Raw genomic sequence first — 12,003 nt, 5'->3', positions numbered from 1 at the left:
TTCTGCTGACTTCCCCATTGACTTTGCTTGCAGGAAGCCGGCCTGGGGTCAGAAATGGCAATCCTGTGACCATGGGATGCTGCAATGGTCAGAAATGCAGGCCAGTCGCAAACTGCCTGAATGGCAATCACATAGCTAAGGGAACACCGCGCGGGTCATAAGTACGAGGACTAGCTGTAAGTCTCCCTCATTCAGCACCATCACAACTTCGAACTGGTTGTTAAGTGAGGACTACCTGTACATGTTTGTGTGTATGGTGTACAGTGGTACCTTGGGTTACGAATGCTTCTGCTAGCGAACTTTTCGGGTAACGACCAGCTCCGCCCGCAAAAATTTGCCTCGGTTTGCGAACTCCGCCTCGGGGTACGAACGGGATATGTGGCCATTTTTCCGCCCCTGACACGTGGTCCGCGGCCATTTTCTGCCCCTGACACGTGGTCCGCGGCCATTTTTCCACCCCTGACACATGGTCCGCGGCCATTTTCCACCCCTGACACGTGGTCATAGGGAGGGGGACTCTCCCTCCAAGCAATAGCCGCCTCCCTGTCCTCCACGCCAGAACGGATTAGCGGTAAGTACGTTGAACTTTATGGGAAAATTTGCTTCGGGTTGCGAACAATTCGGGTCACGACCAGAGTTGCGGAAAGAATTAAGTTCGTAAACCGAGGTTCCACTGTATATCTATTTGTGTGTGTGTGTACAACCATGTATTCTGTGTTCGTCTGTAGGGTTACCAGAAACCAGGGTTTGCACAGAAAACAACCTTCTTGCCCTTTCTTCTGTCTCCCCTTTGACACATGTGCTGTGAAAGGCTGAGCTTTCTTTTACATGCAGTAAAAGGTGGAGATAAACTGCAGCCAACAAGGAAGTCAGAATTTCATGTACATGCAGTACACTGGATTTGACATTGCTCTAAGTCATCCAAGGTGGGTAAATTACAAGGTGTCTGCAGGAGGCAAAAAAGTCAAAATGGCAGCCACAATCATGTGATCCAAGCCCCATCTTTTAAACTTTTGTTTTATTTGGAACTCACAAAAGAAAGGGGTGGGCCTTTGGTCAAATAATTACAGCCACAATCATGGCTTATTTTGACTATCCCCCTTGGCTGCCTCTGCTTCCTTATTCTGTTACTCTCTAAGCCATCTGCATGTGAGGACTTTGCCATTCCCATTTCTCAGACCGACAGGAAGAGATTCTCCCTAAGTCACCGAATTTGTCCTCGGCCACAGCGCCTTGTCCCCAAAGCAAGACTTCTTCTCTACCCCAAAATCCAAACCTGGGCTCTTCACAGCTTCCAAGCGCTATGAAACTTTCTCACCATTATGGATTTGTCCATGTCTAATGAGGGTTGACTGATGGCTGAAGCTTTTCCTACATTCGGAGCATTGTAGGGCCTTTCTCCCGCGTGGGTTCGGCTATGGGCAATCAAAGAGGAGCGGTTGCCGAAGCTCTTCCCGCAGTCCGAACACGCGTATGGCTTCTCCCCGGTGTGGGTTTGCTTGTGGGTGGTCAGAGTCGACCTGTTGCCGAAGCTCTTCTCGCAGAAGGAGCACTTGTACGGCTTCTCTCCCGTGTGGATCCTCTCGTGTTTCACCAGGTGGGGATGCTGACTGAAGCGCTTGCCACAGACCAAGCACTTGTACGGCTTCTCCCCGGTGTGCGTCCGCTCATGGAGGATGAGGTGGGACCGCTGGCTAAAGCTTTTCCCACAATCCGGGCATTTGTAGGGTTTCTCCCCCGTGTGGATCCTCTGATGCGTGATGAGAACGTTCCTTCGGCAAAAGGTCTTCCAACAAACAGTACATTTGTACTGGGACTCTCCCAGGAGAGTTCCTTTGTGCACATCGAGTTCAGATCTCAACCGGAGGAGGTGTCCTAACGGAATTCCTGGTTCTTCTTTCCCATTCTTCGAGACCGCTGCCTGCTGTTGCCCTACATGATCATCCAGGTCCTCATACCCACCCTGAGAATAAATTCCCCCCCGTGGGTTCTCTGGAGCCTCTCAGTTTCTACCCCTGATCTGCGACGGCAAGGAAGGGTCTGGTCAACATCCCTTGGCAATGCGACCCAAAGCTCTGGTTCTTCCAAATGGCTGAACTGGTTTTGCTCCGTTGGTTTTTTCCTCTCCAGGTCTGCTAGAAGAAGAAGAAGAAAAAATAGGCGGCAATCATTTTATTCTACGAAAATCAAAGTAGGTTTCGAATTCGGTTCAATCCAAGACAAAGGATCAACCTGCCAGGGGTTGGTCTATCCTCAAAAAGTCTCTTTTGTGTATCTCTGTTTTAGCGAACCTGTTTGCTTAACAGTTGCAGTAAACAAGTGGAACTAAACTGTCAAACTTCTCTACGGATATTTTTCTCTGTGAGATTTTAAGTGCTGAGTGTTTCATCTTTCAGTCATTCTACGAGGCAAAAGCTCTTTCTCTCTTTTTAATAAAACAGAAATACATTCCATTTTTCCCACTGGATCTGACCCCACAGAATCCTAGAGATCACTTTAAGTCAGTGTTGTCCAAACTTGGCCACTTTAAGGTGAGTGGACTTCAACTCCCAGAATTCCCCAGCCAGCTGGCTGGGGAATTCTGGGAGTTGAAGTCCACTCATCTTAAAGTGGCCAAGTTTGGACAACACTGCTTTAAGTCAACCTGCTTAAAAAAAACAGAAAGCGCCATTGATGCACGGCAGTTATTTGAATCCCTTTATAATGGCTTCTTCACTTTTTCTACAAGATCAGAAAGTTCTTGGATCCTTACGTGCCTCTTTTCTCTCCACTCGGCAGGAGAGACCTGACAGCAGGCTTCTTCTTCCAGAAAGCCCCCAAATTTGCCTCTGGAATATCAGAACATTGAGTTTAAAACATCTCAGGGGAAAAAAGAGAAAACCTTACTCAACAAGGCAGCATCGTTGTCAACCGTGGGCTTGATCCCTCTGAACTGCAGCCTCAGAAGTGGGGTCTGTTCTCTTTGTGGGAAGGCACAGCCTGACTCCTAGAAGGACACATGAAACACAGGGGGGAGGTCAGGGGGAGGTGTAGGAATGGCAAGTCTTTTTTACTGGTCTAGTGGAGAAGGCACCAGGCTAGAAAGCAGGAGACGGTGAGTTCTAGTCCCGCCTCAGGCATGAAAGCCAGCTGGGTGACCTTGGGCCAGTCCCTTTCTCTCAGCCCAGCCCACCTCGCAGGGTTGTTGTTGTGGGGAAAATAGGAGGAGGACGGAATATTAGGTATGATTGCTGCCTTGAGTTATTTATAAAAATAATAAAGGCAGGATTTAAAAAATCTTTTAAAAAACCTAAAATGGATCAGAGAAATAGTTTTCTAACTTCCAACAATCGTATTTCCAGGATGGGTAACAGATCATATATCCTAAAGAATTAAAGTATACATGGGGCCATGAGAAGGTGTTGGACCAGGAATGGGGAGACCTTGGTTCTAGTCCCCCCTCAGGCACAGAAGCTCCCTGGGGGACTTTGGACCAGTCCTCCCCATTAAGCCCCAGAATTAGGGTAGGGTCGTGGGGAAGAAATTGAATGGGAGCAGGGAGACCCAGATTCCCTGTCCCCCCCCCACCCCATGATAGAAGCTCTCTGGAGGGACTCTGAGCCAGTCCCTTCCTCTCAGCCCAAGGGCTAGTGTGATGTAATGGTGAAGGTGCTGGACTATGAATGGGGAGATCCCAGCACTGGTCCCCCCTCAGCCAGGGAAGCCCCCAGGGAAACTGCGAGAGACATTCTTTCTCTTAGTCCAACCTATCTCACAGAGGTGTTGTATCTAAAAAGCCCTGGGAAAAACAGGACTTTTGCCTAGAGCAGTGTTTCTCAACTTTGGCAGCTTTAAGCTGTGTGGACTTCAACTCCCAGAATTCCCCAGCCAGCCAGCTGGCTGGGGAATTCTGGGAGTTGAAGTCCACACAGCTTAAAGCTGCCAAGGTTGAGAAACACTGCTCAAAGGGGACCAGAACCTGGGTCCCCCCACTCCCACTCCCCCACCCTGGCTCTCAGGTTTACCCAGCCAATCCTTACCTGCTCCTCCTCTTCTCTGGGTGGCTGCCTCAGCAGGAAATCCTCTGCCAGGGCCACGGCTTGGGGGCAGCTCTCTGGCCTCCCTCGCCTGACCCAGGTCTGCATTTCTGGCGGCAGGATGGCCAGGAACTGTTCCAGGGTCACCAGCTCCAGGATCTGCTCCTTGGTGCGTCTCTCCGGCTTCAGCCACTGGTGGCAGAGCTCCCAGAGCCGGCTGCACACCTCCTGGGGCCCCTCGGCCTCCTGGTAGCCAAGCTGGCGGAAGCGTTGGCGCTCCAGATCAGTGCCCGAAGCTGCTTTTTCCATCTGCTGGAGACTTTGGGGTGGATTTCTCCCTTCTGAATGGGCAGACTCCATTTCTTTCAAGAAGGTCCGTAGCTGGGTTTCCCATGGCTGTGGCAGCCCCTTTTGTAATGCTCTTTTTGGGTGGGTTGAAAGGTTATTTTCCCAGATTTCCTGAAGACGGCTAATGTTTTCTGCGTCTTTCTCTGCTTCAACCCATTCTGGATCCTCCTGTTTCACCCTCTTCTTCAGCCCAGCCTCCGGCAGAAGACCCAGCATTGGCATATCCCATCGTCTGCGGGCCATTTCCCTTTGCAAGCTAAGTGTGGGTGAAGCCAGGAAAAAAAATAAAACAACACAACTTTCTCCACCTCACTGTAAATGCTAAAAATGTTTCCAGACAAACTGGGAGTTCATGGACCTGTGAGACCGATGGGCCTTCCTGAATGGAAACCGCAAGAGTACCTACCAGAAAGAAATTAGGCAATTCATAAATGCTGGAGGGGATATTTTTGCTAATGCAAACAACACCTTGAAACGTAAAGGATAGACACTTTTCTTCTAGGATTTCGATATTTCCATAGAGTGGCAAATATGCTGGAAAATTGCTGTAATGGAAAAATTGTTCAAAAAAGGTGGGATATCACAGTAACACAGAAGACATTGTAGGAAGAGAGCAGTGTTTGTCTACAGCATGGCTGGCTGGGGAATTCTGGGAGTTGAACTCCACTCATCTTAAAGTTGCTAAGGCTGAGAAACACTGGTCTATAGTGGCAAAAAAATCAGATGGAATCTGGTAGCACCTTTTCCGACTAACAGATTTTATAAAAAGGCAGAAGCTTTTGTTAGTCGGAAAAAGTGCTATCAGACTCTGCCTGAAAACCCTAAAGAGGATTTTTCCTACATCTGGCTTAAATGTACTAATGATGTACACCAAAAGCATAATGATGGTTTACTCCCCACTTCCAGGTGCCCCGATAAGCTAATTAAACAAGGTTATATGCATTTTGCTTCTGTATATGCTCCACTGTATTGTAAACTGTTAAGAAACTTAAATAAAAGGGGGAAACAGAGATGATCAAACACCCTCAAAGCCTCTTCACAGTCTTGGGCTGTGAACAAAACGATTAAAAGCTTCACTCTAGATTGATGGGAATAATAATAATAATAATTATTATTATTTTAAAAAATTATAACATTCAAACACAACTTCCAGACATCTACTGCCTTGATTACTCTAGACTGATGGGTATTATTATTATTATTATTATTGATTATAACATTCAAACAAAACTTACAGACATCTACCGCCTTGATTCAGGTTTTGGCAGTGAAAAAAATCATCAAGAGCGTTGGTCTAGATTGGTGGGAATAATAATAATAATTATTATTATTATTATTCCCACCAATCTAGACCAATGCTCTAATAATAATAATTATTCTTATTCTTGATTATAACATTCAAACAAAACTTACAGACATCCACCGCCTTGATTCAAGTTTTGGCAGTGAAAAAAACCATTAAGAGCGTTGGTCTAGATTGGTGGGAATAATAATAATAATAATAATATTAATACCCACCAATCTAGACCAATGCTCTAATAATAATTATTATTGGTGGGAATAATAATAATAATAATAATTATTATTATTATTCCCACCAATCTAGACCAATGCTCTAATAATAATTCTTATTCTTATTCTTATTCTTGATTATAACATTCAAACAAACCTCCAGACATCCACCGCCTTGATTCAAGTTTTGGCAGTGAAAAAACGATTAAGAGCATTGCTCAAGATTGATGGGAACTATTATTGATTCTTATTATTGATTCTTATTGATCATAACAATCAAACAAAACTTCCAGACATCTACCGCCTTGATTCAACTCTTGGGCAGTGAAAAAAACGATTAAGAGCATCGCTGTAGATTGATGGGAATTGTTATTGTTATTGTTATTGCTATTATCGATCCTAACGTTCAAACAAAACTTCCAGACATCTACCGCTTGGATTCTAAACTCGTGGATTGCAAACCCACGAACGTCGCAGGCACAGAGCCATTCCGACCTGGCCAGCCCAAAAAGGCGAGGCCGGCGCCGCTCGACCCTTTCCGATCCCCGTCGCCCCGCGGGGAAGAAACTCCCTCCCTGCCCGGCATCCCGTCGCACCCTCCCTCCCCCGGCGACTCCGCGGCGGATGCGGAATTCTGGGAGTTGAAGTCCACTCATCTTAAAGTGGCCGAGTTTGGACAACACTGCCATAGAGTAAAGGCAGAGGAAACACATCTGCTCTTTCCCCGTCACTGGTTTCTAGGTTTGCGTTGTAGAAATCATAATTTATTATTTTTTTTGAAATCTTGGAGCAGGAGGAGCGACTGCAGAGCTAGGCAGGCCGGGCAATTATTGGGTGCCCTCCACCTTCCCACCCGCAAACGATGGCAAGGAAGAAAGGGGTTTATGGTGTTTTTTTTTAAATTATTGTTGTTGGTGGCACGGTCAGCCAGATGTTTAGACTGGATTTGGCATTTTTATCCACCTATCTAGTCCTTGCCAAGGACCTGGGACAGGCAGATGTTGTTTGATGGTGTTAAGGGTATCATCGCAGGATGTAAGTTGCTCCAAGTAAAGCTGCCTTTTGCAACTGACATTATTATTATTATTATTATTATTATTATTATTATTATTATTAAGATTTTTCTTATTTTGGGAGAAAATTGCCTTTTCACAACATGCAACGTGTTAAACAAAAAGCCAGGGCAAATTCCAGCGTACCTCCATCCCTTTGGTGCTATATTTCCAGGCACTAAATTGCAAGATATTGCTAATTTTAGGGATTATGGCAGCAGCCAGGATTATGGTAGGTTTTCAAGCCAATTGATGATGTGGAAATGTTTGTCGCTCAGAGCTGTTTTCAACCGGAGCAAAGACGAAGAAACTAAATATGTTGTAGGTTGGTGTGGGGAAAAGAAACACCGTGAAAGATTCTCCCACCGTTGCTATTGAATATCAGAGGGTTAGAAAGCATATAAACCACAGAGGGCTGGATTCACAGAATGTGCTAAGTTCAACCACCAATAAATAATATTTTGGTTTAATGTGATGTGTGGACCCCCAGTTAGAGGGATCTGAGCTAACCCTGTTCTGTAGGCCAGTAATATTAGATTATTATGGTAAACTGGAGGTCAAGCAGAGCCCTGGAATCTAGCCTGCAACAAGTTTTTAAATATACCCTCTGGTGAAACTTCAAACTGGAAGCTACAGCGAAGTTCAGGTTTAAGCGTATCATATGACTGGTATCTTGATGCTATTCTCTGGGAATCAGACAGTTTGGTTGTATCACCCTTAAACTCCCACGTGCAAAACCCCCTGTAGTCTTGTTTGATATTATTCCTACCTCATAGAGGTGTTCTTCAGATGGAAGCAACTGACTGATGGTCCCTGGGCTCAGAAGCTAAGCAGAGTGAAACCTGATTTTGACTTGGATGGGAGACCTCTAAGAAATCCCTGGAGGTGGGTTACCTAAGGAGGACTCCCCCCCAAAGGAAGAAGAAAAGAGTGAATAACTTCTACACCACTCAGGCGATGCTGTTGTCTAACGCTACTCTAAGGAGACTAAGCAGCACCACTCAGCTGACAAACCTTAGCTGAGGAGTTAAAAAAGTCAAGATGGCATGCACAACATTTTTTCTGACCCCCCCCTCCGTGGTTGCCCTACCTTGGCTGATCTGAAAAACCTAAGTGGGGTTGGAACTGGTGAATACTTGGATGGGAGACCACTAGGGTTTAGTGCAGTGTTTCTCAACCTTGGCCGCTTTAAGACGTGTGGACTTCAACTCCCAGGATTCCCCAGCCAGCCATGGCTGGCTGAGGAATCCTGGGAGTTGAAGTCCACACGTCTTAAAGCGGCCAAGGTTGAGAAACACTGGTTTAGTAGGAAGTTAAAACAAACTTTAGAAGCAAGCAATGGCAAATCACTTGCTGTTGCCATGACAGTTACATGGATGCTACAGAATAGTGTTAGCCAGAGTTTAGAGCATTTTTAGCTTCCTAGAGAGAGAGTAGGAAGAGGCACCCCATAGACTGAAAATCAAATCCTTTGCCCAAACACTGCTCTTTCAAGGTTCAGTGTCAGATTTAAAAAAGCATGCAGTTAAAATCACGCAAGCTTTATGGGATTTAAGTTGCTTCAGGTTCGATACTAGAAAGTCAACCCATGGCTGGGTTCGCCTAACATGCGGAGCAAATTTTACTGTGGTAAATTTAATGTGCCATCATTGGCTGGGTTCACGCAAAGCACACTGGCTGAGTTTGAGTTGGCATGATGCGTTAAGCCATAAACAAGCCAACCGTGTTGTTTTAGTAGACTGTGCGAAGCTGCTCCGTGCCTGAGTCCTAGAAATACAACTAGTTAGTTTGTGGGTCAGTGTGTTTGTGTGAACCAAGTTGTATCATTGGTTTATAACTGACTGCAATGTGGGAACCCGGCTATGTGAGTTCATTAAGAAAACCAAGCCTTCGTGGTTCGAATGAGCACAGGTTGGGTCACTCTTCATTTTTCTATCTCTGGGGCGACTGAATCCCGCGGCGACAGGCTCAACTTCCGGTATGGCATCTCTCACGGCTATTAGACCATAGAGATAGAATGTAAGAGTTGCTCTCGTCGCCTTCGGCTTCCTTTGCTGGTTAAGGATGGTCAAAGCTCTCTCGGTTGCAAGAAACTGAGTGGAGCAAGAGAGGCGGGTGCCTGTTTTCGGGGCAGGAAAGCATTTTGCAGCTGTGGGTAGGGAGGCGATGGCAGTGCCATCCCATGGCTACTTGGAAATAAGTTTTGTTGGACTCGGGGTGCTTTTCCTACCAGCTAAAGCTGCGACGGAGTACAATTTTGCTGGGCAGTCCTGAACTCCGGAAGCCCCTCTGAGCTCAGTGGGATTTAACAGAGTCAGTGAGATGGGGAAGTTCAGGTCCCCCCCCTTGACCACGATACTCCAGCTATTCATGTTCTCTCAACCCAGCCTACCTCACAGGATTGTTGTTGGGGCAAAATTAAGAGGGAAGCATCATTACAGTGCCTGTACATCCTTTATTATAAAGAATAGTCCTTTATTTCAGAAAGCTGTCCTTTGGACTTAATTTTGTATTTTCTTGGTTTTGTTGTTGTTTTCCTTTGTAAAGCAAAATTATAAACGTAAACAGTTAATTTTGTTGTATTATGAAACTCTCTGAGATTTACCTCTTTTTCAGGTTTGTCCCGTATTTTTTCCACGTAAGCATCATGCACACGAGCTAGGCAGGACACGCATCATAAATGGCAGGTATGGTTCTCAGGATCTAGACAGCTGGAATCTCCAAGGGCTGAGCAACTCTTTCAGCACTCACCTCCCCATTAGAAGAATGAGAGACTAGGGTTCCAGAACTACCATATACAGCAGTGTTTCTCAACCTTGGCAACTTTAAGACGTGTGGACTTCAACTCCCAGAATTCCCCAGCCAGCACGGCTGGCTAGGGAATTCTGGGAATTGAAGTCCACACGTCTTAAAGTTGCCAACGTTGAGAAACACTGATATACAGGCTGCAAAAATCCAGTTGATCACTAGAAGTTAGCTTCTTTGCAGCAGAGATGTTATGCCTAGGAATGACTTCTCCTAAATCATGGTTGGCTTACTTAGATTTGTTGAGCCAGGCCCAATGAGATAAGGAGCTGAGAAATCTCATGAGACTTTGAGTTGTTTCAGTCAGGTAACCAAGGCTCCTCACTGAGCGCAATTTCCTCAGAGAGACAGAACCTCGTGAACATCTCGGATGTCTTCTTCCCAGCTCCACTGGGTCCTTGGCGTACTCTGAGCTTGGTGATTTTCCTGCAGACATTTTGTTACCAGGCTAGGAATGTCAGTTTTGAGGCCTGGTGTGCTCCAGAGGAGAGGCAATTCCATGGCACAGGTGCCGTCACGGAGAAGGCCCCATTGTGTCATTGCCATGCAGTGAGTCAAGGACCCTTTGCATTGAAATCTGGGGGGGGGTGCTCCTCTGGTGGGCTCTTGGGAGAAGAGGAAGATTGTCGTTTTCTCAAAATGCATCAGAGGAGGAAAAGAGGAGGTTCAAGCTATTTGAAGCCTCTGTCTTCCCTTGCTTGTTCTTTAGATGCACACTTTGTCAAACTCCACCGCTTCTAGTCTCAGGTCTATGACTCCCAGAATTCCTGGGAGGAGGAGGAGGGGATCAAAGATTTCCTTTTGCACATGGCGGCAGTGCAAAGGAGCTGAGCAGGAAAGGCATGGGAGGGGGCGATGTCGGGTTAGAGATCAAACCTCCATCTTTCTGCAAACTGGCAAGCTTGAGAAATTTGGGAGCAGATCTTCCAATATTCCCAGCCAGTGAGGCCAAACACAGATACAGAAGTTTTAATTGCTGTTGCTTTTTATTAGCCTTTGGGTAAGAGCCGGTTTGGAGTAGTGGTTAAACAGGGAGACTCTGCGTTCTAGTCTTGCCTTAGGCATGAAAGCTGGTTGGGTGACTTTGGGCCAGCTGTTCTCTTGGAGCCCCAGGGAGGAGGAAGAGGGCAAAAAGGCAAGTCGCTTCCGAAAAATGTTGCCAAGAAAACTGCAGGGATTTGTCAACACTGCCTTGAAGGTACAAAAACTTTTGGGTAGCAACTCCCTGTAGCCTTTATTCCACCGCAACTCTCACTCCCATTGAGCTGCCTTTGGAGATTTCAGGGAGGGGCCTCCAAACCCCTTTTTTACAGTTCCACCCAGCAGAAAATGAGCAGGGCCATTCACTCCCTGCTGGTTTTAGCTAAGCAACACCCAACTGTGATGTCAGCCCTAAAACTGGCTTAATTGCAACCCAGCTTTTTTTTTTAAAAAAAAAGAAGTCCCACCTCTGTGCATGAAATGAACCCAGCCACTTTGCAAACACCCTCAATTTTCTTTTTCACCATCTGGTGGAACAGTCTGTCGGGGGCAATCATGGCATTCACCATTCCTGAAATACAATCCTTGCCCTCACCTCCTTTTCTTCCGCAACCTTAAAAGAGGGAGAAATGGGATGCTACCACTAAACCTTTCCCAATTCTCTGTGAATTTTGCTGAAACTGTTAAAGTTAGCCCAAATCCCTCAAGGTGGTACAATAAATACGAAAGAATAGGAACACCACTGTTAAGCTTCAGTCTGTTTTTTTACATTGAGAAACCAAAGTGTTAGCTTTTTCTAAGGGCAAGAAGATTCTAATTAGATCTACAAGTCTCAAAGCTTTCGTGTTTATGTCCCCCCGGACCCTCTGAAAATTCCTGGGGGTCTTAGCTGACTACTTGAAAAACTGGGTTTTGATTCATATGTATCTCATATTCCTAACACTGTTTTCTTCAGCACTAATATTACCACCAAACCAGGGACTTATTAGGGAAACACGAGCTTTCAGCGGGGACAACCTCCTCCAACCTCCCTCTTTGGTCCACCCCCAGGATCCCCAAGGTGAGCAACAGCTCTGCTGAATCTTCTACCCTTGACACAGACCAGCTGGAACTCTGCCACCAGAACATGAAACAAACATAAATGCAGGGCTAAGAGGTGGGATCCTGAACTTTTCCTCAGCCTTCCTGCAGGCCACCTCAGATGGACTTCACAGACCACAGGGCACCCAGGGAGCACATGAGAACTAATTGCCCCTGGTACTTCAAATTAGGCTGTTGACACCAAAATC

The 12,003-nt window shown here is 46.1% G+C and overlaps 1 protein-coding gene across 1 annotated transcript; it reads right to left on the bottom strand.

The window, feature by feature from the left end:
- Positions 1-1,790: 1,790 nt before the first annotated feature.
- LOC112543224 (zinc finger and SCAN domain-containing protein 32-like) lies at positions 1,791-6,452 on the bottom strand. The gene is made up of 4 exons (XM_088129731.1): positions 6,308-6,452; positions 4,020-4,620; positions 2,887-2,986; positions 1,791-2,135 (listed from the first exon to the last, which is right to left on the bottom strand). The coding sequence occupies exons 2-4, from the start codon at positions 4,605-4,607 to the stop codon at positions 1,933-1,935; spliced, it is 891 nt and encodes a 296-aa protein (XP_087985857.1). The 5' UTR covers positions 4,608-4,620; positions 6,308-6,452; the 3' UTR covers positions 1,791-1,932.
- Positions 6,453-12,003: the final 5,551 nt, after the last annotated feature.

Source organism: Python bivittatus, unplaced genomic scaffold (genome assembly GCF_059951505.1).
Source record: "Python bivittatus isolate LINGU-HERP-01145 unplaced genomic scaffold, Pbiv_v1 ctg000810_np1212, whole genome shotgun sequence".
NCBI classification, from domain to species: Eukaryota; Metazoa; Chordata; class Lepidosauria; order Squamata; family Pythonidae; genus Python; species Python bivittatus.
The sequence above is the reverse complement of the archived record's forward strand: the minus strand, read 5'-3'. Positions and strand labels throughout refer to the sequence as shown.